The sequence below is a fragment of the Phasianus colchicus genome, chromosome 1, assembly GCF_987193195.1.
Source record: "Phasianus colchicus chromosome 1, bPhaCol1.hap1.1, whole genome shotgun sequence".
In the NCBI taxonomy this organism is placed as follows: Eukaryota; Metazoa; Chordata; class Aves; order Galliformes; family Phasianidae; genus Phasianus; species Phasianus colchicus.
The window spans coordinates 144,791,697-144,816,995 of record NC_143436.1 but is presented as its reverse complement, the minus strand read 5'-3'; the positions used below and the strand labels follow the sequence as shown (position 1 = coordinate 144,816,995).

Here is a 25,299-nt window from a genome sequence, read left to right as displayed (position 1 = left end):
TGACAGTACTGCATGTGGATAAAGTTGTGTTTGTACAGAAAGTATACTAATGCGCTTGCATCAGGTTGCTGAGCCAAACTTTATTACCCTTCCAAACATTTATCTATCCAAAGATACCAAAATTAAGAATGCTACAGAAAACTCCCATAAATATAAAAACTTACAAGATATATAAATATGTCCATAACTCCTCCAAAATCTCTAATGACAGCTGTTGGTGTAAAAAACAGGCCATCTGCCATAATCTTCAGATTAAGCTCAATGCTCATGAATATTACAAAAACATATTCAGCAATCTGAAAATCAAAGCAGAGAACATTTAGCAACAGGGAGTGGAGAATCACAGGGTGGCTGTGCTTCATTAAAGGCAACGATATTCAGTATCAGTACCTGGAGTGTTGGAGCATGCATAACTCTTCTAAAAGGGGATTCAAACATCATGGAAATGCAGGAGCATATAGTAACAATGATCATGACCCAGTCCAGGTAGGTAACCAAACCCAGCAGGTCACTGTGAACAACACATAAGGATAACTATTACAGAAAGATTGATACGCCATTTGTATTGTGGCTACATCACAGCTAAGCACTTATTAATGAAAAATAAATTGAACTGAGAAATGTCAAAGATTTAATTGTTACAGAAATACATAGTAGAACTAGTGAAATTACAAGCAAGTAAGGAAGAAGAAAAGCCTGACTTAAAAACAAAATCCTCTTTCTATTCATTCTCCCATAAAAATCCCTGGAAAGAAAATCTGTTTCTGGGAAAAAAATATGCAAGTGCATGCACACATACGCATGTGCTCACACACTTATACTGCAGGCTTATGCGACCGAGCAAAGTTACTTTTATTGTGCTTACTAAAGCTGATGGTATTTGGTATTTTTCACAGCTCCAGTAACAGGATCTGTTTTAGAACTATAAAAACAAAACAAAACAAAAAAAAAAAAAAAAAAAAAGAAGAAAAGACATAGTCATTTACATCGTATTTTTGTCACCAATATCATTATACCATATATCTATCACCTCAATGTAATTCATGACCGAAATCAAGTATATATATGTTATTATGGCTTAATTTCAGATGTCTGTGTTATACCGTCAAAACAGCTGTATTACTTCATGGCCTATCTACAATTTCCCTAACAATTCCTTGGATGATTAATTTTTTGAGTCTTGCTTTTGTAACGGACTTAATTTTAAGTCTTGGTTGTGGGTGACTTGCTACTGAATTTTATATTGCAAAAAGCTTTCTCAGGAGCTCTTTTCTTTTACCTCAGAAACTGGATCATTATCTTCAACCGACATAAAGTTCCTTTCACAAGCCTTATTTCTTTCTTTACTTGTTCAGTCATTTTCTGATGAATATTTTGTATCACCCACATCTGATTTTTCCTGTGAAATTGTCTTTCTTTCTCTACAATATACAAACAGCAATTAGGCAATGAGACGGGCTTACATGCTCTGGATGCAATAAGCATATATCCAGGTGATGCAGTGTAAGATCCTGCTCCAGCAATTATTAAGGTTTTTTTTATAAAGCAGGATGGCTTCGGCAGGAGAATCCTACCCAAGAATCCTATCCACTCTGTCCCAGTGGTTAAGGGCACTTTTTACATATCTTTCAAATCCTTGTAACAAATCATGCAGAGAAAGGATCTGCACTGAAGAATCCTATATCCCAAGTGAGGGCTCTAGTCATTGGGATGTGAAATTGCCATCACTTCCTCACTGAGCTTAAATGAAAAAAGGACTGACCTGACTTGAGGCATTACTGCAAGAGGAGATTTCATGTTTATGAACTGCAAGAAAGCAAGATGCATACAAGGAGAACAAGTTGCATCCTCCACAGTCCAGGATCAGCCACTTATACTCTTATTCAGAATACACCTTCCTTTTCTACCTAAAAGTAATTTGTTGAAGCATACAGAGAGACATCTATAGCCAAGCATGCACTGAAAACCAGGCCTTCCACATTCCAAGCTTGTGAGTCATCCTCTGTCTGAGACAGTTGGCTGGAAAGATGGCATATATTAAGCCCCAAAATAAGGGTGCCAGCCATAGACAGGGGTTTAAAAGAAGGTGGTTTTATACCATGCTGTCGCTTCAGAGAACATGAAAACAAACACTGTCTGAATCAACAACTGATACAAAATAAACTTACGCATTAAAGCGAGCTCTTACAACCACTCGGCAGAAATTCCTGAACCTGTGCTCACGACCAACTATGAAAAGTGGTTTGTCAAAATATGGGTGATTCTCTCTCAGCTCCTCCTCTTGGACTTTCCTTTTAAAAGATAGAATGTAAATTATTAAGTGATATGCGTTATACCTGCCAAAAATCTCTCTCATCCTTTTTCATCATGCTTTTCCTTTCATATAGAGAATATTTAATATAGAAAAGTGTGCATTCATACTTCTCATTTTAAAATACCTTTTCATTTCAGCTTGTTCTTTTTTTTCTTGGATCATCTTTATCTCACTGTCTTCTCTCTGTGCATTTCTGTATCTCACAGTGTTGGAGTGCTAGAAGGAAAACAGTCTCTTTTAAATGAGGTCCATGGGTCGTTTTTTAATGTTTCAGATGAAAGCAAGATATGGTATTTTACATGGAAATATTCAAATGAAAAACCTTTCTTTCCAAATGCACTGCATGTTAACTCGGTCAAGCATATTTGTACAGTATTTTCTATCTACAGTAAGATTGATTTTATGTTCAGCAAGGTTAATTTCAGTTTTAATGCCATGTGTGAAGTACTATTCAATGCAACTGTTAATATTAAAAGCAAAGATACCATAAGCTTAGTTGTTGTAACCAAACGCCATTGAATGCACGCCACTGAAGGAGTAGGAGTCAGAAAGAAAAGGCTTTAGGCATCCTTTCAGTTTCTAAAATCTACTGTATGTACTGCTTGGCAAAACAGAGGAAGACAGTGAGCTGTGCACAGCATACAGGTAGTGACTGCACAGACATAAGAAGAGGGGAGGCTGAGTGAAGAAAAATGTCTGAACTCATCCAGTGGAGATTACAATATATATTGCTGTTCAGAGTTCAATGAGACTTTGCAGCACTTCTGAAGGGGTAATGTCAGGTGTTACCCTTACTATCAGACGTAGTCTACTTGAAGACATATGTTACCCACAGTTTCTTCTGTCATGCAAAGTACTTCAGTAATTACCTCTTAAGCAGTTGTTTTCAAATATGAAGTGCATTGAGAAAATGGCTGCCACAGTTGGAAATGGCGGGACTAAAATATTCTCTTGACATAATATTACAAATTTGCAGAAATGAAGATGTGCTTGACTGCATGAAACTATACCACAGCAAAATCTGTGAGCAAAATCTGTGACTACCATTCTCTCTTTTAGTTTTTGTCCTTTTGTCTGGCAGTTTTCATGTTTGAAAAATACTGTTAAACTTCCACTGGAATTCTGAAGTGTTGTTTCATCTACCGGAGTTATTTTTGTAATTCTAGAGTAAGGTCTTTTGAGGTGTCCTGTGTAGCAATTTTTGTTTTCCTAATGGAGTGTCTACACTTTCAGGATATCGATCTGAAAAAGTGCTTCAAAACCAGTAAGTTTATCAGTGATATAGCCATGCCAATGAATTGTTTTGAGAAATAATTCTAATGCAATTATAATATTTGTTTTATGATTTCAAGATTTCAAAAGACAAGTAATCAAGACCATAGACAGACATTAGTTTTACATAAGCATTCATTATTTAGTACATATTTCGATTTTTTATATTCCCAAATTGAAACCATCTTTTCTGTGAGGACTTACATCTTGAGTCAAGGTTTCCAGAGATTTTCCTCTACTGATTCGCTGGCTGTTGGAACCATGTCTTAGCGATCTGAAATAATCATAATCAATTTAACGATACATCTCACGATGAAATTTTGACCTTTACAGGGTGGCCATTATAAAGCACTGTTTTCCAGCCATACATTATCTCAAATTCATATCTTTTTTTCTCACTTACATCAGAAGCTTATATGTTCTTCAATTGTTTTCAATCCGGTCTAACATAAGTCAATTTCTTTCCTTCTGATCTTTAAATTGATAGCTTTGTAGTCAGCAAAGGAAATGGCATTTGAAATAAAAAGGCTCTTTTTCCATTTATACACTACAATGAATTTCATTATGGTTATAGTGAAGAACGAAGAACTCAATTCTTTGCAGAAGTAATTTCAGCTTTACACATACCTGCTATTGCTCAAATTTAACTCCGTACATTGCCTTCATTTTAAGACCATTTTTAAACCATCCTTTCTCTCCACTTACCTGCGTTCTTGTCGTATGTGATGTTGGACACTAAGTATTGACCTTTCCTTTGCAGGCTGCCCCTCAAAGGACCCACTCAGCATGCGTTGTCTAGTGCAGGCCCTACAAAGAAATATGTTAATATCACTTTCAGTATAAACGATAAATTCTGAGGTAGTGCGTTCAGACAAGCCAGCCTCGTTACCTGGTAGCTAAGTGAAGGATTTAACAGATAATAACAATAAAGCAGCAAAATACTTTCCATGAAAAGATGCAATTTCCAAAATAACTGTTCCCACTCTGCAACATAACCAGTCATTTGATACACTTTCTTCACATCCTGTCATCTTTGAGAGTCTTTTCAGTTTGCCACAGAATTTATGTCCTCTACAGTCTTCATTCATTGAGTGTGAAAAGAGTCATCAGTAACATCAGCTCTTCGGCAGTAGGGAAGGGAAAGTACAAATGCAGCTGTCATTTTAGGGTATCTCCCTTTCAGAGGTGTGCTTGGCACACTTTTACATGCTCAAGACTTACAGCATATCTTTGAGTGCGACTAAATATTCATTGAAATGAAATGCTATGCATTGCTGATAGCCTGTAATCAGTAATATGAAAAACCTGATTTCCAGGAAGGCATTTCAGCATTTTGTTGTGTGTCTTGGTTTTTTTTGTTTGTTTGCTTTTTCCCCACCATTCATTTGCTGAATTTTCATTTACTTTTACTGAATTTTGGCTGACACATATCGTACACTACCTTGTCAGAAATCAGCACTTCATTCAGAGACCTGGTTAGTAAGCATGCTACATTTACAGCATGTATTTCTTTTGCTGGCTAGAAGATTTCCATAAGGAAAAGAAAGATTTTCATTAAAAGGCAGCAGAAAGAACTCTGATGGCTGGGAAATAAAATTTCATCCTTGGAAAAATATGTTCACTTTTCAGGGACTGATTTTACATTAACATGACTTAGAGCTCATTTGTGCTATGCAAGTGATTTAGAGAAACTCACACAAGACTCAGCTGGTGATATTTCAGACTTTTAAATGAACTGAATCTCCTTTTTTTTTTTTTTGAAAACAAACAAACAAAAAAACCTACATGATATTAGAGTGACCACTCTGTTCACTAGTCTAAGATCGGATAAATGCTCTTCTTGACAGCATAGCATGATCATGCTTGATGGCAAAAGGCTTCCCATGTTATTTATACACTATGACTTTGTCTTTCATTCTTTTCTCCTATTTTTACTTATTCTGAATTAAAACACATAAATTAAAAGTGTATGGATCCAAAGTGAGTATTTCTTTTTATTTTTTGTTTACAGGAGGCAGGTGGAAATCCTGTGATGTTCTGTGTTTGTGGAAATTTCAGAAGGTAGCGACTAAGTCTGGATTTTGCTCCTGATGACAATAATAATCTAGATGACAATAATAACTAGTTTATTTGTTCTAAGAAACGCATCGTATCAAAGCCTGGCAGTGAGGAAGAAAGAAGCCACAACATGATAGTAACTGACCACTGGCACAGGCTGCCCAGAGGCTGTGGGGTCTCCTCCCTGCAGCTCTCCAGAAGCCACTTGGCCATAGGCCTGTGCACCCTGCTCTGGGTGGTGCTGCTGGAGCAGGGGCTGGGACACACGGACACAGAGGGCCCTGCCCGCCTCAGCCAGACTGGAGTGCTGTGAAGCGTGCTTTAATAGACACCAGAATAATTATTATTTGTTTCTATTTCTCTGGAGGAAATTAAAGACTGCCTCTTTGTAAATGGCTTACATGCAGCCCTATAAAGGACTACAAGATGTATGATCCCACATTTTGCTTATGTGACAGAAGTTTCCTCATTTTCTTTGTGATCCTCAAAAATCCGTCAGTGATGACTCAGGAAACAGATGGAAAAGCACAATAAATGTAGATTAAATTATCACATTAAATAGATTACTTTAATCTATTATTTTATTTTCAACTAATAATTTAAAATATTCTTCTTCTGCCTTTCAAACTCTTGTTCAGAAAAGAATTGATGAGAAGTCCTCCTTGATAAAAAGACCTGGCACAAGCCTGAAGGTACAAATGCAAATCAGTGGGATTGAAATTGGGACTGTTTTCCAATTATGTCCTGGTACCTCTGAGAATCTTGGTAAGTTGAAACAAAGATTCATTTGGTTTCTCTTCCTACTCTGCTTCAGACTTTTCCAGAAAAGAAAAAAGTTCAGGGCAGATGGACAAGTTCAGAAAAATATTCAAACAAAAAAAAACGCCATCAAACTACCAAACCAAGAAACACACAGAAAACCCCACAAATGTATTTATATAAATAACTAAGAATACATTTTTTAAAAGTGAGGTATTCTCTCTGTCCTTATGTTTTCTATGTGTTTTAGCGTACAGAAAAACGCTAAAGCAACTTGACATTTGTGTAACTCTATGGGTACTGATAATATTTATCACTTGTAATATAACAAGGAAATTAATTACAAATGCTTTACTAAAACACTGGCAAGAAATCTGTTTCTCGAATAAATTTAAGGATTTTTGTTTAAGACAAATAATCCTCTTATCTATCCATAACAGTAATGCTTATAAAAATCAAGATATATTTGTGTAGTTGAAGTGCTCTAAGTTTTATTAAAAAGGAATACTTAGGTCTTTTACTTATATTTCTCAGCAATATTTTGACAGAGAGCACTCACTGGAATTACTAATTGTGTTTCATAAGAATGTGTTTAAAGACAGATAAAGTTGCACATTAATTTCCACAGTTCTATCTGTGCAGTATTCTTACAGAGTATTAAAAAGACCTAATGAGCTGTAATATTGCTTAAATAGCATGCAAATCCAAGGAATCTTCCGAGCAGTTTAGAAAACATGCTGAATTCCTATTGCACCATTCCTCATAAAACTTTGCCCTACAACATTTAATCCTGCAGCTGTACTTCTCAAATGAATTATTAATACTTATACTAATTATTTTCCCAGAACTAGTCATTCTAAAAATGCACCTGCTTTGGTAACAATGTAAATATAAAGTCAGAGTGATCTATAATCTGTTGGCATTGCTGATAAACATTATATCCACAGTAATCTCTACTCTAACGTAAAATTGACAGTGGCATGAAAATCTGCAGCATAGCATTACTCAAACAAGTCTTTTAGACTTGGGTATGTATTGCTTGCTTGCAGTACTGAGTACTTACTTTAGACAGAGTACCAAAATGAGCAATTATTATCAAAACACCAGGAACCCCTTCTACAGAAGTCACACTTCTGGAGTCTTTGTCACTGTACATTTCCTACTTGGAAGATGATTACCTGTAGCCTGTGCTTTCAAGCATACAATCTCCATGAATATTTATTTGCACAACTATGTAAGAACTAGGCTGGAATTCCCTAGATAAAGTCAGTCTGTTTACATGGAGTTATTTTGGGGTTAATTTTGACGGAAAAAGTGAATGCAGTTGAAACAGAATCTTTCTACACAGCACAGAATTCAAATACAGATTGAAGAACCTCTCTCTCGCTGCTCTTTTAGTGTGCAATGTACCCAAAGAACAATTTATCTTTGATAATGAAGGTAACAGACATACAACAAAGGGACAGACTACCATTAATATTTCACATGCAGTAACATTAATGAAAAACAAAGTCACAAGACATTGACATTACCTTAGGATTTTATTGATTGCTGTCTCTTTTTCCAGGAGATTTCTTGCTCTGATGCTGAAAACAGATTTACGGAGCTATAAAGTCAAGAAAAAAAAGTATGTTTTAATTATAATAAAATAAAGCATGCATATTGATAGACCAATGAAACATAGCACTGAGAATATGTAAAATTAAACAAATATATTCTCCATAATACAGATATTTTTCACAGCTTGTGTCCCTGATGTTATTTGCCAGGAAACCAATGCTAGAAAAAGATGAAAACTTGCAGAGCAAGTTTATTGACTGCGTAAATTCCTAACCTTATCTCACAGCTTTGGGTTTTCCTGACCCAGTTCTAGTACAAAGAAGGAGATAAGTCTGTTGATTAGCACGAATATTATTACCTTTACTACAGATTTATTTTCTCCCACAGTTGGCCAAATAACACCTTTGTCATTGTTACACCTCTCCTGCCTGTTTCTGATCCAATTTTAAGCATATTCTTGCAAAAGCTATTCAACACTTCCTGAATATTAAATGAAAAGATTGGGTTACAAGAAAAAGCATACGCTTTCTTCCCTCCCCCAAAATGGAGGAGTTAGGGAGCTTCACCTATGATGAGCAGAAAGCCTGTAGCACTTCATAAGAATTAACTCTGCCAAACTCTGCTTGGAGATCATTATCTTAAAGTAAATGTTAGAGAGATTTAGGAGCTCCTAACAGTGTACACTTCTTTTTCTTTTTTTTAATCAGTCTGAAATGGATATTTATTTAAAGCTATTTATTATAAATAATGGACTAGTCTAATTGATGTGTGTCTTAAGGATTCATTACTCATGAACTTGAGATTATTTACAGAGGTATTAATTACAGATTTCTGAAAAGCTACCACAAATCCAAAGTCACTCAACAACAGTTTTACTAGAACTTTTCTCCAGACTTAGATTCTAATTCATCAGAAGATGTCTCGCTGGAAGGAAAAACAGAAGTATAGAAAATATCTTAAAACTTACTTATTTTGACTTCCCTTAATAAAATAGCTGTTGCTTTTAGGCCCCACTTGTAATAGCCAGTTAAATGTTCTGTAGATGTGAGTATTTCATATATTAAAATATATTTCCAAGGGCTTAAAATCATTTATAGGACTTTAGCATGGTACCTTACTGTGAGTTCAAATATATCTTGCACTCTTTCATATCTTTATTTTTTCTAATGTCATTGATTAGCAACTGGTATCTCAGAGAACTATTTTTTTTTTCTTGCATCAGGACTGGAAAAAAAAATCCAAACCCCAAAAGTACCTATCATTTTGCAAGGTGTTAGCTATTACTATTTTTTTGAGGGCTACATTAAACTTATGGGGATAGTGAAGGTGGAAAACTGTCTGAAACTATTTGTTTCAGTTTTTTTTTGGCTCTTGTACAAATAATTGTCATAGAATAATCACAATTAGATGAAACACCAAGGAAAAATAAGGACTGCCTACTAATGCCTGATGTCCATTTATTTCTAATGTAAATTATTTGCTTGCTAACATATCATAGAAAAATAAAAAATTTTGAACAGAGAAAGCATTTATTTCCTTCCAAATTCAGTTTTTGCTCAGAGTGTCAGAAAAAATGAACAAATTGAGTTTCCTGATTTTTTCTACAGCTTCCTGTCCGCCATAGACCAATTCTTTTAGATGTTTAAAATAGATGTAAAAACACTTTGGCATTAAGTGAGTGGCCCAGAAAAGAAAATTCATCCAGGCTGTCAGCAAGGGGAGGTGCTCTGGAAAAGCAGAGCATTTGTACAGATACATTTCGTGCCCCTCCATGCCGTCCAGTGGCAGTGAGTAAGATCTAAACAAAAGCTTCTAACAGGTCTACAGCAAGGGCTACGTACGTCTGCTGAGTCCTCTTTCCATTCAGTGAGACTTATGAAGAAAACTAGCTATCAAACTCGCACCTGAAGCTGTACAGCCTTGGGCTTTAATCATGGTCAGAGCATACTTGATGGTTTGAGGTTTAGGTGCAGTTCTGAAGGTTTATCACCCTGCCCACCTGTGCACCTGATAGAGCTTAGGCCAGAGCCAGGTATCCAGCTGTTTAATTCAGCTGTACAGCTTTTATAGATGATTACTCCTTAGGACTTAGGAGCTCTTGTTTCAGTGGAACATCACTGAATTTATCTTAAATTTAAAATATCCAGTAGAAGCAATACAAAATAGTTTTTTTAGATGTGTACATACAATCAGCGTCTCATACTTAAAAGTATCAGCCATCAAATATCAATATGCATATGTCAAAATCAAAGATTACTACAGATTTTTAAATGTGTCTGCATTAGATAAATGAACCAGAGTGTTTCCTGTTTAATTTTTCAAATTTGCATAGCACACCAGGCAAATGCAATGGAACTGCAGAAATAGAAAATGAGGTTGGTTATCACTGTGTTATTTAATAATGTCTAGATGCTGCATCAAGAAGGAGGCTGGCAATTAAAAACTTGTGATACCTGCTGAGTTTCTGACTGTTGTAGAGGAAATTACTGGCAGTTTTAATTTGGAAAAGACATTACTTGATCAGATGATACAGAATTAAGTAAGTGTACTATAATCTACTGAGGTTATTTTAGTGCCTATCTCTTTAGCCTGCTGGGTTTTTTTTAGCATAGATTGTGATGTACTATGAGGGCATCCTCAAATGTACTGCTATTCATATAAATTTATTTATTTATACAGGCTGTAAGTACACTTAGAGCAGAAATAACAGAGCCATACAACATTCTGCTGTAGAGCAATATTTTCTTAGCATAAGACACTGTCCTGCGATCACCTAACAGCAACTATTAGTCTTATATGTATTTTCAGGGTTTCTTTGACTTAAAAGGAACAGCTGTGACAGGTCAGTAAGGTACCAGTAATACTTCCTGGATGAAATGATTTTCGATGGAAAACATGTGCTTCCATAATACCATGAATAAAACATCTCTTGATTTCCACATTCCTTTAAGTTTATTTGTACAACCATGCCCACGGGCACAGAATTAGGAAATCTGTACGTAGTGCCTCTTCAACAAATACTAGCACCCTTCATTGCTGCTGTTGGTAGGAAAGACTTCGGGCAGACTGAGAATGACTCAGTCCTGTCGGTGTGAACTTGATCTGAATTCTGCATTTCCATATACTTCTGTTTGTCCAAAGTGACAGGGACAAAGCAGTGAACTACTGTATCCGCTGTAAAGGCAGCTAAATCACTGACCATTGTTGCTCTGCAAGTGCCACCCGCTGCTTTGGAAAGGTACTGCAGACATGTTAAATGAAAATCTTTAGTAGGATACTTAAAAATTCGAGGCTTTCTATCCTGGAGGAAAAAAAAAAAAAAAAGAAAAAAAAAAGAAAAAAAAAGAGCGAATTCTTTGCATGAGATTTAAGGAAAGTATCACAGAGTGTCTTTGCTAGATGACAAATGACTGTGGATCAGTCCCATAACCAAAGTGTACTGGCACAGCAGTGCTGACTTGAGGGGGGATCTGTAACAATTCGTAACGGTTTAAATATGTCTCACTTGTTCTAAGTTTTGAGAAATGCCATTTATTGTCAAACATTTGATATATTTTTCTAGTGATGTGTTTGTGGTGTATAATCTGCAGCAAGCACTGCATAAAGCAATTGTTTTCAACTTGAATTTGACATAGGATTTTGTGTTATGAGCAGGTTAAACTGTGTTAAACTATGTGATGACATAGCATAATATTTTTGTATCATGGCAGAGTTGGCAGGAGAGACAAACTAGTATTGGTGGATATTCTGCAGCAAACGATGAGACAAAGTCACAAGAAAATAAGGAGATACAGATGTTTGAAAAGTGTAGTCAACAATGACAAAAAAAAAAAAAAGTGAACACAATAGATTTTTCTAAGGCAGTCTCTTAAGTGTTACATGAACATTAGAATTTTAGTGTAGTGCTCTTAATAGCAATCTTTTATAAGCAACTGCTAAACTGTATGGGAATACTCTTCTGAATCATGCTAGAAATCCCAAGCAAGAGGAAAAAATAATCTAAAGCTTCTGTTTTAGTTTGCGATTTGCTGAATGCCTGCTGATGATTTATGCAGGCTTGCTGAATGAACAGATTGTTAAGTATTATATCATTATTTAAACATGTACATTTTCAAGGGAATATATGAAGAGACAGTGCAATAAGTGATATTTTAGAGTTATATTTAAAAAACAGTGAGGAAATAATGTTTATTTGTGCAGAATCTGTTCAAGACTTGAGCATTCCATTAAATACAAGGTATTTTTGCCTCTCAAATGCAGGCATAATTATTTTTTCAAAGACGTCCTGTTTATGCATCTTTGGCCTGCAGATACCAGACTATCAAAACAAATGTGACAGAAAACTAAAAAGTTATGAAAAACAAACTACAAAACTGCAAATTGTTGACAGGCACCTAACAAAATTTTCAAAAGAACTGGTGTAGGATAAATGTCTAAATCACAAGGAAATCAGTGGGAAATTTCTAAAGGTCTTTTAAAAACTTTGCTTAATACTTGCAGAATCATAAAGGATGCAAGGAACCTCTAGAGATCCTTTTCCCCCACTCAAAGTAGAACTAAACTTCAACTTTGAAAATCTGTCCTTCACAAGGCTGTTCTGTATAAGAAACAGGCTCACAAAACAGTCATGAAAGTAGTCTACCATTAGATAAGTGCAACAAGGAGTCAATTATTGTCTCTTTTGATCAGATGTCTGGAAGAAGTGGGCATAATCTCCTTAATTCTCTAGTCACTGACCTGAAATAGACTTCATTCCTTTTGTAGATCTTGATTTCTGCCTGTTTCTTAAGGAAAGCTAAGCTATTCTAATTAGCTGATTATTGGTCTGGAAAATCTACATGGCCCAAGGATCTTTTTCAGTAAAGTCTGAAAATGTGGACAAAGCTAATACCAGCAAAGTTATAAATCCCCTCAAAAATTAAAGAAGATACTAATAGTTCATCTCAAACAAACACATGGAAGCTCCAGGGAAGAAGAAAAATCCCTCCCTTCAAGTCTCTTGACTTTACTTTGAGTAAACATTGTAAAGAGGGCTCATGGCAGCCAACAGAAGGATGGACTCCTGGCCAACCTGTTATGGAGACATGATACAGTGTGCTGGATGAAAAGCAGTAGAGCAAGAGACTCCACTACAGGTGTTATTTTCAGAACAGGCCTCGTAATACAGGAGCTGTAATAATTTTGCCATGTCTGAATTTTGGTTGATTGAAGAAACAAGACATGATCAGTCCCTTGTGTTTTAAGGCATCTTGTATCAAACCTTCCGTCTGTAAATGCAAAACTGATGAAATAGAAAGATAATATCTGATAGAAGTGACAAATCATGGCACATTGAAAATGGCAAAGAATGCAGTTCTCAGTTACTTTTGTCCCAGAATGTAACTGAAAACTGGGCAGAATTCTTAGCATACTATATAGAGGCAAGAGTGACAAAGCAATTTAAAATCATCAGTAGCCTGAGACAGACCATAACAAGAGTAGTGCCTTGTTATTATTGCAGTTCTTCATTCTCTGCTCTGAAATGTGGTCAGAAAATAAAATATTGCAGGATGAAGTGTGAAAACACTTTATGAGAATACAGTTTACAAGTTTGTCTTTTCCTGTAAGTTATTTTATATTATTGTAATACTATATAATATTTATATATATATTATTTTATGTTATTATTTAGATATAAGAGCATTGTTATTTATTTGCTTAAACTGAAAAAAAAAAAAAAAAAAAACAACCCAAATCTTTAAAAGATGCAAAATAGACAAAGAAGTGTCCTAATTAATATTCAGAAAACCTGAAATGCATCATGGTGTTTCCATATATTAACTTCATTAGAAAGATCTCAGTAAGAACAGACATGAAACAAAAATAATCTCCTTTGAAAATCAAGGCTGTAATAATCAAGAAATGATGGATTCACAAGCCATTCTTATTCTATCAGGGAGATTGTTTTAATGGCTCTTCTGAACATACTATCTAAATAGCTTTTGGCAATATCCTGCAGATGATATAAGTAGGTAAGACTGAAGAACTTGTCTACGTTTAATTAACAAGAGATATAAGGACAGTGACATTGTGGAGAGAGATCTACTTAGATCCTCAGTGAGAGGAGACTAGGATACAGTTTGTGTGATTTTTGATGATCTTTATTCACAAAGTTTTGCAAAAAATACCTTAGAAAAAAATATAGTCTTAATATTTACATATTACTATTCTTTTCTGCTTGGAATTCATGTGGAATTACAATTTATTAGCTTCTGTTATATTCAGAATTAAGGAGATATGGTTATTTTTTTCTAATCACATAGCTAACAGAATAATCAGGAACATGGCAGAATTCTATTGTACTTTTTGTGCACAAGTTCTGCTTTGCACAATAGAACATCAAAAGAAAAGTTCAGAAGAAGCTGATTAACCTTGAATATGAGTTTATGACAAGAAGTGCAAATTCACTTCAGGAAATGATCGTTCATGGATAAATATTCTTTCCTAGTTCCTCTTCTTGGAATTAAAAATAGGAATACAATCTATAAGAGTGTCTTTGTGCCTGATGATTTTCTAAAAGGTATCTTAGGACATTCTGTTTTCAGTACCAAAATGTTTTTCAGCTCTTACAATTACAAACAACTTCTGCAAAGAAAAGGCCTTTCAGAATACCCTTGGAATGTAAGTAGTTCTTTTTGCAAGAAACAGAATAGTTAGTGAAAGAAGCTGAGAGCAGACCTCAAGACATGCTGGAACAAAATACCACATTAAGTAACAACACCAAGAAGAGATTTCATGTCTCAGCAGCTCCAGAAATGGAGTATGCATGATGCTAACCAACACGCATCAAAAGTTGTGGTCAGTCTTATGTGTTGAATGTATATGCAAAATAATAACCAGATAAAATAATGAACATTCCCTGAGGTGCTGAAAACAGGTTTCTACATAAACCAAGGGGAGTTGATCTCCAAGGAGGTACTTGGACCCTTCCAGGATGAGGCTTATAATCGGGTTGACGTTTGTGTCCCATCCCATCTAACTTTAACAGATATCAGATAACAGCAGGATCATATCTGGGAATGAAGCCAAACAGACACATGCGAAAAAAACACAACCACCAGGTGCAAAGCTCAGCAGCCCACCTGCTAAGTAACACAGGTCATCATGAACATATCACCTCGGTGCCCTGTTCTGCGTGCCGACTCCCCAAAGAACACAGAACCCAGCATGAGGGCTGCTGCTTAATATTCATAATCCTTCATGGTAATAGCTGTGGCTACCTTCGAGATCAGCATTCACTTTTTGGCCATCACCTCCCATCATACAGCTGCTGCTATAACTAGGAAATCAACGGGAGAGGCATATGGTGTGGGAGGCTGAGCTTCCACAGGAGCTAGACCTTAATTACGGATCTTGTTCCCAAAGGAAAAAAGGAATGGCTATGAACTTCACTGCTTGTAGAGCTAAAAGCAAAACTCATACAAGTGAAAGGAAACACGATGGTAAAGAAGACAGAAAAAATATATTTGCTACCATCCAATTAATCTTAAAAATGCAGAAATAAAGAGACCAACTTGTTTATGCTATTTTGTCTAAACGAGAGAAGTGAAAAGTCTGAGCAATAAACTGTGTGTATATATTGAAAACCCTTTTGCTTTGTTTTGCAATTCACTCCTGCTGTGCCACAGCTGTAAACATGCACATGGGTATATCTACATAATAAGCCATAGGCATTTTCAAAGTTCATCTCATGAGCCTGTCAGTTTTGAATTATAATTTAACAGTGATGTGCTGTGTTGTGTGATCAAAGATAAGTAACTAATTTGGGAGCAGCCTCTTAGCAACAATTTTTAGCATGGCTTGCTAGAAGCTGTATGTCTCTTAAGAAAGCACTCTGAGGTGTTTCTGCCTTCCTTTGATTTTAGCCTTGAAGTTAAGAGCTCATGGCCAATACTCTACTATCACAGCTATATTTTATTAGACGCCTGATTTCTTGTAAATCTTACAGCTTGTTTGTTTTTTGCCCCCTGAATCTTGCTGCAAATATTCCTCAGGCTCTCTTGTAAGAGTCATCACAGTGAGATGTCTTTATTTTCAGTCAATTTCCTTTCTTCTCATCCTCCCACACCAAAAAATCATCTGTGAACACATATTTCAACCCGATCTCTTGTCCAAGAATTCATGGAAATATTGATTAGATAAGAAATTTCCTAGTGTGTTTTGAATAGTTTTCGTATTTCCCTCTGTCTCTGTAAAGCTATCTTTCTGCCATAACTACAAGGTTCATGTGATATCAGAATTTTTATTTTTTAACCCTTTCATTACATACTTTTCCCATGAATTTAGAATGACACTGTCTTCTTACACTTGCATTTTTTGTTTAATCAGTCTTCTTTCTTCCACCAGTAGATATTTTTGTGGTACCTTCTACTGCAACAAGAGCCTCGACAGCCTAGGTCTCTCCAGTGAGAGACCCAGAACTTCAACTTATGGCCTGCAGACTGCATCAGAACAAGCGAGATGAACTCTGTGACAAGATCAGTGGGTTTAAGAAATTTGCTTAGCAGACCTCAAAGAGAGAGAAAAGAATGGCCACACTCCATTTCCGGAAGTATTAAGATCAGAGAACCCTGGAGAATCCTATTCGTGCACATGAAGTTACAGATAGTAATTAACAGCTCAACCAAAATATCATGCTAAGGTGCCTATTGAGTTTTTGTAGTTGAAACAGTCCAGATGTAGCTGGCATGCAAAGCATACGAATGAACATAGCATGGTCTGTCCACACATGTCTACCTATGCATTTAATTACTTAACCTAATCACACACACTGAGAGTGTGTACACAAGGTTAAGAGCATTAAGGTATCTAGAAGTCATTTTTTTTATTTTAGTTTTTGATTATTTTATTTTGTGATATTAATTTAGAAATAAATCTGGAATTCCCAGGCTTGACTAGAAAAAAGTGATATAATAGAGATATCTGTTTTCCCAAACTGTTCTTTGATTTGGCATAGATGAAAATAATTTCAAATGGATTTTCATTATGGTTATGGTAATGAATAAACACATTTTCCAGTTATTTAGAGAAGATAAAGCAACTTAAAAAAATAATGCGATGAAAATCCTCTACTCTCTTAAAACTGCTTTCCAAGGAAGGAAGTAGACAATTATAATTCTGAAAAGTCTTACTAAATCCATTACATAATAGAACACAGAATAATTTGCTTTGATGATAGTGACAAATGATGGGTCAGACTGATTTTGAACACAAAAAAAGTACCGTATTTATAGTAGCACATTTTTGGAGAAAGAAGAAAATAATGTTTATGAACTACTTTACAAGTAAGTGTGTATATTACACACTTCTTATCACTTCAGTAGGCATGGAGTACAGACATGCTATCTAAATCTGGGAGAAAAAGGAGCACCACAAAGGAAGGAAAGAGTCAAATCTGCCAGCAGAATCCCACATTTTGATTCCATTCTACTTTTTTCCATCAACTACAATGCAAAAGAGATGTGAAAAGTTTCTGAAGCCATCACATTGTCATCTGGAGGAGTGGAAATGCATCTGCTATGCACTAATACCTGTAAAATGTTTGGTCAAGTTTCCTTTTGTTTGACAAAGCAAAGTAAGATATACATGCAAGGTCTACATTTAAATACAATCAGTCATTCCAAGCTTGTTTTAAGGATATTTTTAAGAAGATTTGTGCATACAAAAGTGAGGTTGCCTTGGCAACAGTAACTATAGAAAGCCAGAGTAATTACTTTTATAAAATCCTACATGGTGCTTACTCCCTCTTAATAGGAATGTGTAAATACCTTACTTTTAGCTACATTTGTCAAAAATATTACTCATAATTGATTCTACCTTTGAGGCATAGAAAATCCAAAAGTACATGCTTAAAGCAGGTTAAATAGTCCAAAACCAATTTGCAAAAAACTTACTTCAAAACGTAAAGTCAGATCAGTCATATTTGCTCTTGGAGTGAAGGGAAAAGTTGAAAAGAGCATACCCTTCTATTTTCATATCGCAAAATCTCATTGAATAAACTCTGCCATTTATTCAGCTATCTTAAAACACAACCAGCAAGGACTAACTTTTGTGAACAGCAGTGAGACAAAGTTAAGACTACAATTCAATATACTTCAGCTATAGTCATGTAAACAGACCTACTAAATCATTGCACAGCTCTGCACTGCACACTGTGGACCTATGTATGTGGTTGGAACATGCTTAAACTCTCCACTCGTCTCTTCATTACATGAGAGAAATATCACTGATTTCCCTGGCACGGTGTTTGAGATCCATCATTAATAATATTTGGCATAGTTCTGCTGACCCCTAGGATTATCAGTAAATAACTTATCCAATAACTCTTTTGTGCTTGTTAGATTAGATGGTGTACATATAGGCTTGAGCCAATCCCATAGTTTTCTTTGTTTGATGAACAACTCTGCACCGCAGACCTCCCTCTCAGGCTGTGCTGTTCAGCTTTGGTTTACTGATGCCATAGTCTAACTACATCCTTCTATAGGAAGGAGTCCTTGCATTGCAGTGGGCATGAAAATTAACAGTAGTTTGTAAATTGTCTCTTGACATTCATTAGCAGAATAGTATTACTTTCCATATGTCTACTTTCTGCCTGCTACCTTGAGTTCTAGTTGCAAATCTCTTACTATGAAAGCCAAATACATTGCACAACCACACCTGCCCTCTTTCCTTTCCTTGCTTGTGACTCTCTGTCATTCTTAAACTGTACTTACAAACCTCTTGATAGTCTTCAAACAGGATCTGAGCATCCCATTATTCATTATGAAAATACTTACTCGTCACTAATTAGTTATATAATTTTACAAGTGATCAAGAACTGATATCAGTGTAAATGCCATTAGAAATCTGGGAAACCAGTATCTTCCACAACATACATGGATTGCTTTTCTGACCCTGTAGTTTTATATGGTGCCAGAAATTGCACACATTTACTCATGCAGCAGCACCACAGTCATCATCATTCCAAGCAATCCTGGTTTGAATTTTTCAAATTCAAACATCTATGCCAGTCCATCTGGGAGACTGTCAGCATTTAACACAATGAGTCTCAAATGCATGTGTTCAGCATCTGTTTTCTAGTGACTCCTAAACCTACATAGATGTAAATGTCCTCTAAGTAACTAGAATAAATCTTAGATTTTTACTTATCTCCACTGATTACAATCTACCTTGCTTCAGTGACTGAGTTTTCAATGCTTCAAAAGAAGCAAGCCTATCGCTATGATATTCACAGGCTTTTAATTTTCTAATAGCTTCTCAATGATTAACAGCAAGACTAAAAAAAATTTATGCACATAAGATGGATTCATTGAACAAAACTATGTACCACAGTCTGAGTTTTTAAGTTAAAGGAGAGAGGAAAATTTAAACCAAATGAGGAACTGCTGTGATGCCTGCTTTAGGCTATCAAAGTTAAGCATAACCTTTTATTTTGTGTTCAGTTGTCCTAGCTTGTGTTTACTTTTATGTAATTTGACAAACTGTATAATCTGAGATCTCTCTTCACAAGACTCAAGAGAAGACCTACAGTGCTGAATACTCTTGATTTACCTTTTGATCAATATATTTGTTTTCCTCAATTGCTGATCTTTTAGAATGGTCACAGGATGAAGAAGACGCTGAAGGAAGTCTTCGCAGCAGACAGCTGGTGTCTTGTTGCTGGCGATCAATAAACTGCTTCATGAAACTCTCCCTTGTGAACAAACAGAAGATACAGATTGATTAAAGACCCCAGAAAAGTTAATATTTGGTTTTCATTATAGTATGTCACAACACATTAGTGCCAAGGTGAGCTGTGAGGAAAAAGTATGCTAAACTGCAGATTTATAAATGGACAGAGTACAGAAAAAATAACTGATAAAACATAAATTTAGTTATTAAATAAATCTGTAGCTGAATTAAGAAGTAGATGGGTTGCATGTAGCTTCAAAGAAAGTAGTTTAATTCCTTTTAAAAATAATTATGAGAATTTTGACTATTTATTTGCTAATTAAAGTGCTAAATATTTAAAGTGCCTTTTGCAGTTTTTGGCTCTTCTGAGCTCATTACACTGTGAGTTGTTACTGCAATATAAATCAAACGCTGATATAATCCAAAAGAAACATACTTCCTGCAAGAAATTCTTTCTTCAAGACTTCAAACAACATCTGTTCATGTAACTGCTCAGAATGCCAGTATTAAGGCACTTCAGCAATTCTGTGCCTCACATATGCCACGTTTAAAATGCAGAAGTATTTGTTTACAACAAATGTACATTCATCTTACTGTCTTCTAAGTTTAGCAGTAGCTTAGTAGTAGTTACAATTTTCAGTGTTGACTATATCATAACTAATTTTTATCTGAGGAGAGTCTGATTTGCTAGCTGCAGATCTGTGGCAGCAGCCCTAAGATTTCTGTAATCCTTCTTAGGACTTTGTCAAGAAGAATGAATGGTATTATTAACTGATGATCTAGAAGCCAACTGTTGAAGTGAGTTTTGCAGGACAGTGGTAACAGCAGTCGTCCAAAGAAGGGGACAAGGTCATCACAATGTAACTGTTCTTTGATTATCTGTGTTATCCACTCTTCATGATTTGCTGGCAGTTGATTTCATCTTTAAAATGTCACGTAAGAACTGATTAGACTGCTGCTTGCCTGCTAAGAACCTAAGCCTGGAATGGGAGTGGAATGACAACAGTGTACTTTTCAATTGTATTTTATTTGTGTTGGTTCCAGTTCCTTTCATGAATATGATATAATGAGCGATAGGATATTTTTAAGGTAAAAATAAAATGTCAGCTCCTTTAGACTTCAATATTAATTTTGCTTCACTTTGATTTTCTGTTAGCTGCTTACTCCATAGGCAAAACAGTTAAGTGTTGTTGGTGTTATGTGACACCAGACAGGCTAATAGTGTATTACCAATAGAAATATTTCAATACCTTATTTTTGGAACGGTGAAATCTGAAGGAAGCTTGGAGATTTTCACCATTTGTGGCCTGTTTGGAAATTTTTCAAAGATGCGTAGACGTAAGGGAAGCTTCTCCTTTGTATCTGCATTTGCTTCACTTTGCTTCAGCTATTAAAAAAGAAAAGAAAGAAAAGAATGAAAGTGAAAATTTTGCACTGTGAAATTGCAGCTTTGTTTTTCAGAATTTGAATAATAGCAATCACTTAAAGAAACAGAAGATGGCAGCAAAGAACTACAGAGGGTACATTGCCAGCTCAGGGAGCATATTAGTCTGTTCGTGCAAGAAGCTGACAAATACTGAACAATACCATGCCTTTAGCTGAAAGTAAAGAAATTGGAGGAATGCTAATATTTTTACTTTTAAAATACAAAACATATTAGTTTTACTATGCTTATTCTTGTGTTTCTTTCCCGGTTCCCTAACACTTTATGAAGAAAATAAACATCCATGTTCTTTTCTTATTAGTCACATCTTTCTGTATGTATTGACAGCCCTAAAATATTAAAACAGAATGTAGCATTTATAAATGGAGGAATTATAACGGAATTCAGACCTCAGAACAAGGAAATAACAGGAAAATTGCATTTATGTGAGTATTAAAATAAATACAAAGGACTCAAAAGAATGTAGTTCTCACAATGAGCTGCACCAAATCAAATGATGAATGTTGCATTTATAAGCATTCAAAAATGGTTGTGCCATGGACTGCCACTCATCTAAGTACTGAAAAGGCAAATACAGCTACATGAACAGATAATGGATACATCTAATGATATAAAATGAAAGAAATTTGATATGGAGATGTGATTCCTGAATTTTGATTACTAAGAATATTGATCCTGAGCATATAGCAACTCAATTGTGCCATCACAACAAAATACCATTCAGAAGGATTCCACGAAACACATTCATTTTAACATTTAGCATTAAATGGGAAATTAAACATTTAATTTCTATCCTCCGTGTATTCAAATACAGTGCGCCATTTCCATAATCACATCTGATTGATATTATTTAATTGCAAAGTTCAATTCTCCTTCCCACACCAGTTTGTGTGCACGAGCCTGGGAGCATGTATTTTAAAACAGTTTTGCACAATCAACACCTGCAGGGAATACTGCTGACAGGTACCAGCTATAGATTTTTACAAAGGTGAATGGAAGTCGAATGGAGCATTTGCACTGCCTCCAGCAGTGCATGCTTCCACAGCATGACACAGAAGAACAACTGCGCTGCTGCACTGTCATGCTATCAGCAACATCCCCACTCCCAGCTGTAGGACAGCTTAAACTGGAAATCGATTCATATTTGGTTGGATACAGCTTGACATGTGGACTGGAAACTGTTTGAAGGACTACGAACAAAACCTAATGATTAATGGTAAAGTACTGAATCAGAAGAGAGGGGGAATGTTGCATAAATCTGTATTATGTCCGGTCCTATTTCATGGCTTCATTAATGATTCTTTAGAAGAAGAAATTATGATATTAATGAAATTCACTTGATCTTAAAATGTGAAGGCTGCAAATACTGAAGTGAACCAAAAAAAAAGAGACAAAAATAGAAGTAGAGGCAGGAGACAATAAAGACTGGAAATAATTCTAGAGCAAGAATAAGAGCAGAAGCTATACCAGAACTTTTACTTTAATAGAGCATCAAAAAGGCAATTTGGACACCAGTTACATTACCAGATTGGTTGCTATGTTTGCAACCAGTTTTTCTTGTTTAGATATTATATAGTCTTAGAAAATGGCTCAGAAATCTGCAGCTCTGTGCTGCTATGAGAAGCCTGTTCCAGGGTCTGCTTTCAGTTCTAAATGCCATTTCATTGTTTCACACTGACAAGCCAAAACAGTGAAGCAGAGAGACATGAAAACAAGGGAAGAGTTACAGAAACAAGTGGGGCAGAGGAGAAAAGATGAGTGAAAGATTAAAGGGGGCCAATATTAAAATTTCAGCAACCATAACTGATAGTAAAACAGAAGGAGGAGATTTAAAATAATGGAAGAATTATGTGAAAACAAATTATTCGTAATGGAGTAACATAGGAATGTAAGGATGAAATTAAGAAAGGGATTTTTTAGGCTGAGAATAAAAATTGATAACCTTGCAGGAAAATCTATTAGTGTTCAGAGAGATCTCTGGAGGGAAATGCCTCATCATTTCATTCACACTAGACAGAACCCTTCAAATGCCAGAGTATCAGGGAAATGAATTTGATAAACTGCCATGACTCTTCTGCAACATTATAGTGTTGAAAATCTTTGAGAAGGGGGAAGTTTTAGAGGAAAAAGAGGGTTTTGAGTTTCTGCTAGTTTGCTTTTAGTAATAAATCACTGTACAAACAGGTAGGTTTGGGCATGGATATATTATGTCTCTTGCAGCAATGGACTCCCATTTACAAAAGTCAGCGTACGCAAGATAGAAGCATATGATAAAGTGCAGTGCTGCCTGAAGTCTCAATACAGAACAGATCAAAGAGAGCTTGGTAACAGGGAACTGCGTAGCTAAAGTGAGAAGCGAAGGAACAGTAATACCCCCACCCAACCAGGAGAATGATCCAAGATAGGCTTATTATCTAGGTTATTTTAAAATAACCTAAAGTCAAAGCATTACTACAGAATCTCTCCAATTACACATGCTGTGATAATATTACATATTGGGGACCGTGAAGAATATAGATTCCCTGAGTTCTTCTCTACACATTTAGGGTATAATTGTTGCTCTGCATGAAATACATCCCATTTTATATCGCTGCTTAAATCCTGTACATTTTAACCTTCTTTTATACATAACACATTTTTAAAGATAAAAAATGAAACTGAAATGTAGTGATGATGGTGCAGAATGTTTCTAGCAACATCTAAACCCAAAATAGAACTTCAGCACATTTTCTCTATGATTTTTATTTTATTATTGTTATTACTATTGGCAAGGAAGTATATACTGGCTTTATATGCTCTGCTTGTCTCTTGGTCTCCAGCTCCAAAGAGCCTATTGGGAGCAGTTCACTGCTCACCATTTTGTTAGCCCAGTTCCATAGAAGGAATTTATGTCTATTTCCACTATTTTCATGGTTCTTAAGTTTATATGGGCAGATTTAATGGCACGATACATACAGTACTACTGTCTACTCTGAGCCAAGATCAGAAGAACTCATCAAAATGTGCTGGAGAGTAATGGGGAAGAGTAACGGGGAGGTTCATAGTAGCTTGAACAATGCATTCAGATACAAGTTCATGGCACCAGGAACTCTAGATCTGGTTCACACAGAAGACAGCTGTAACAAAGACAAATTACTGGTGATATTTACATTTTTTTTTCAGAATGACATTATGGCTATGCTTCCATTTGGCTCAAAACAATTTGAAGTGAGTCCCCCAGCCATCTGCACTCGCCGCTTGGTGATTTAGTTTGGGAGCTGTGTTGGTAAGCAAAACAGATTTTTTTTGGAGGAAACCCATAAGCAGTTGTCCTAAGTACATACAGTAGTATGAATGGTGGTGAAAGTGGAAGAAGGGAGTGGCAGGGGCAATAAGAGAGACAGCAGTTAATGACTACTGGGAAAAAGGGGCAGGGTCAGCTTTTTAACGTATATGCACACTAGTGGTGGTCAGACATTTGCATCAGGATGACCAACAAAGCAATGACTGCCCTATTGGAGATAACAGCCCTCCCAGCAGGAATCTGGCATCTCCCATGGAATCACACTGCCCTAGCCAGGCCAACAGAGATTGCAAACAAGGTCATTCACAAACAAACCATCTATGCAAATTACAAAAGCTCTCTAATTTATGTTTTAGGAATGAAAGTGGTGAAATTTAAATATAGCACATATTTCAATTTTCTTAAGTACTTCAGCCACACATTGCTATGTAGAACCTGAAGAGATCAATAAAACATTAAAAGGTGGATCTCAGTTTTTTCTATCTTAAAACATTGTAGTACTATCATCTCACAGATCTTAACCACAGACAGTGTCATCAGGGTGAAAGTAACAATTCTTCTCAAGCATGTAGTGCAACTTCTGTTATAGGCAGGAGCTAACAGCTTGGGGCATAGAAGAGCTCTGGGGTCAGGTAATGTGAGCATGATGACTTGAAGAGTTCAAAGAGCTAACTGAGGTATCTGTTCATATCACCAATTTGCATTTAAAGACAGAAACATCCTTGAAAGTAATGTTCTTGGCAAGGCAAACTGCAAGCTCAAATTTAATACAGTCATTGAGTTTCTAGGACATTGACACATTGTCGAGAACATGCCAGAGGAAAAACAGAGTTAATCATATCCCAGGGGATGGGACCTATCCTTCCTAACATTTTTGTTGTTGTTGCTGCCCTCTGTTCA

The 25,299-nt window shown here is 35.8% G+C and overlaps 1 protein-coding gene across 3 annotated transcripts in view; it reads right to left on the bottom strand.

The window, feature by feature from the left end:
* NALCN (sodium leak channel, non-selective) overlaps positions 1-25,299 on the bottom strand; it is a 208,958-nt gene that overhangs the window by 26,284 nt on the left and 157,375 nt on the right. For 2 of the 3 annotated variants that reach the window (XM_090129227.1, XM_031613736.2), the window contains exons 16-25: positions 20,923-21,059; positions 19,553-19,694; positions 7,936-8,009; positions 4,292-4,393; positions 3,791-3,860; positions 2,439-2,530; positions 2,169-2,291; positions 866-922; positions 391-511; positions 165-296 (exon numbers count right to left, since the gene is read on the bottom strand). In XM_090129227.1, the coding sequence (XP_089985353.1) occupies positions 165-296; positions 391-511; positions 866-922; positions 2,169-2,291; positions 2,439-2,530; positions 3,791-3,860; positions 4,292-4,393; positions 7,936-8,009; positions 19,553-19,694; positions 20,923-21,059 (1,050 nt within the window). The remainder of the gene's footprint in view (positions 1-164; positions 297-390; positions 512-865; positions 923-2,168; positions 2,292-2,438; positions 2,531-3,790; positions 3,861-4,291; positions 4,394-7,935; positions 8,010-19,552; positions 19,695-20,922; positions 21,060-25,299) is intronic. The other variant, XM_090129232.1, reaches the window with a different exon arrangement.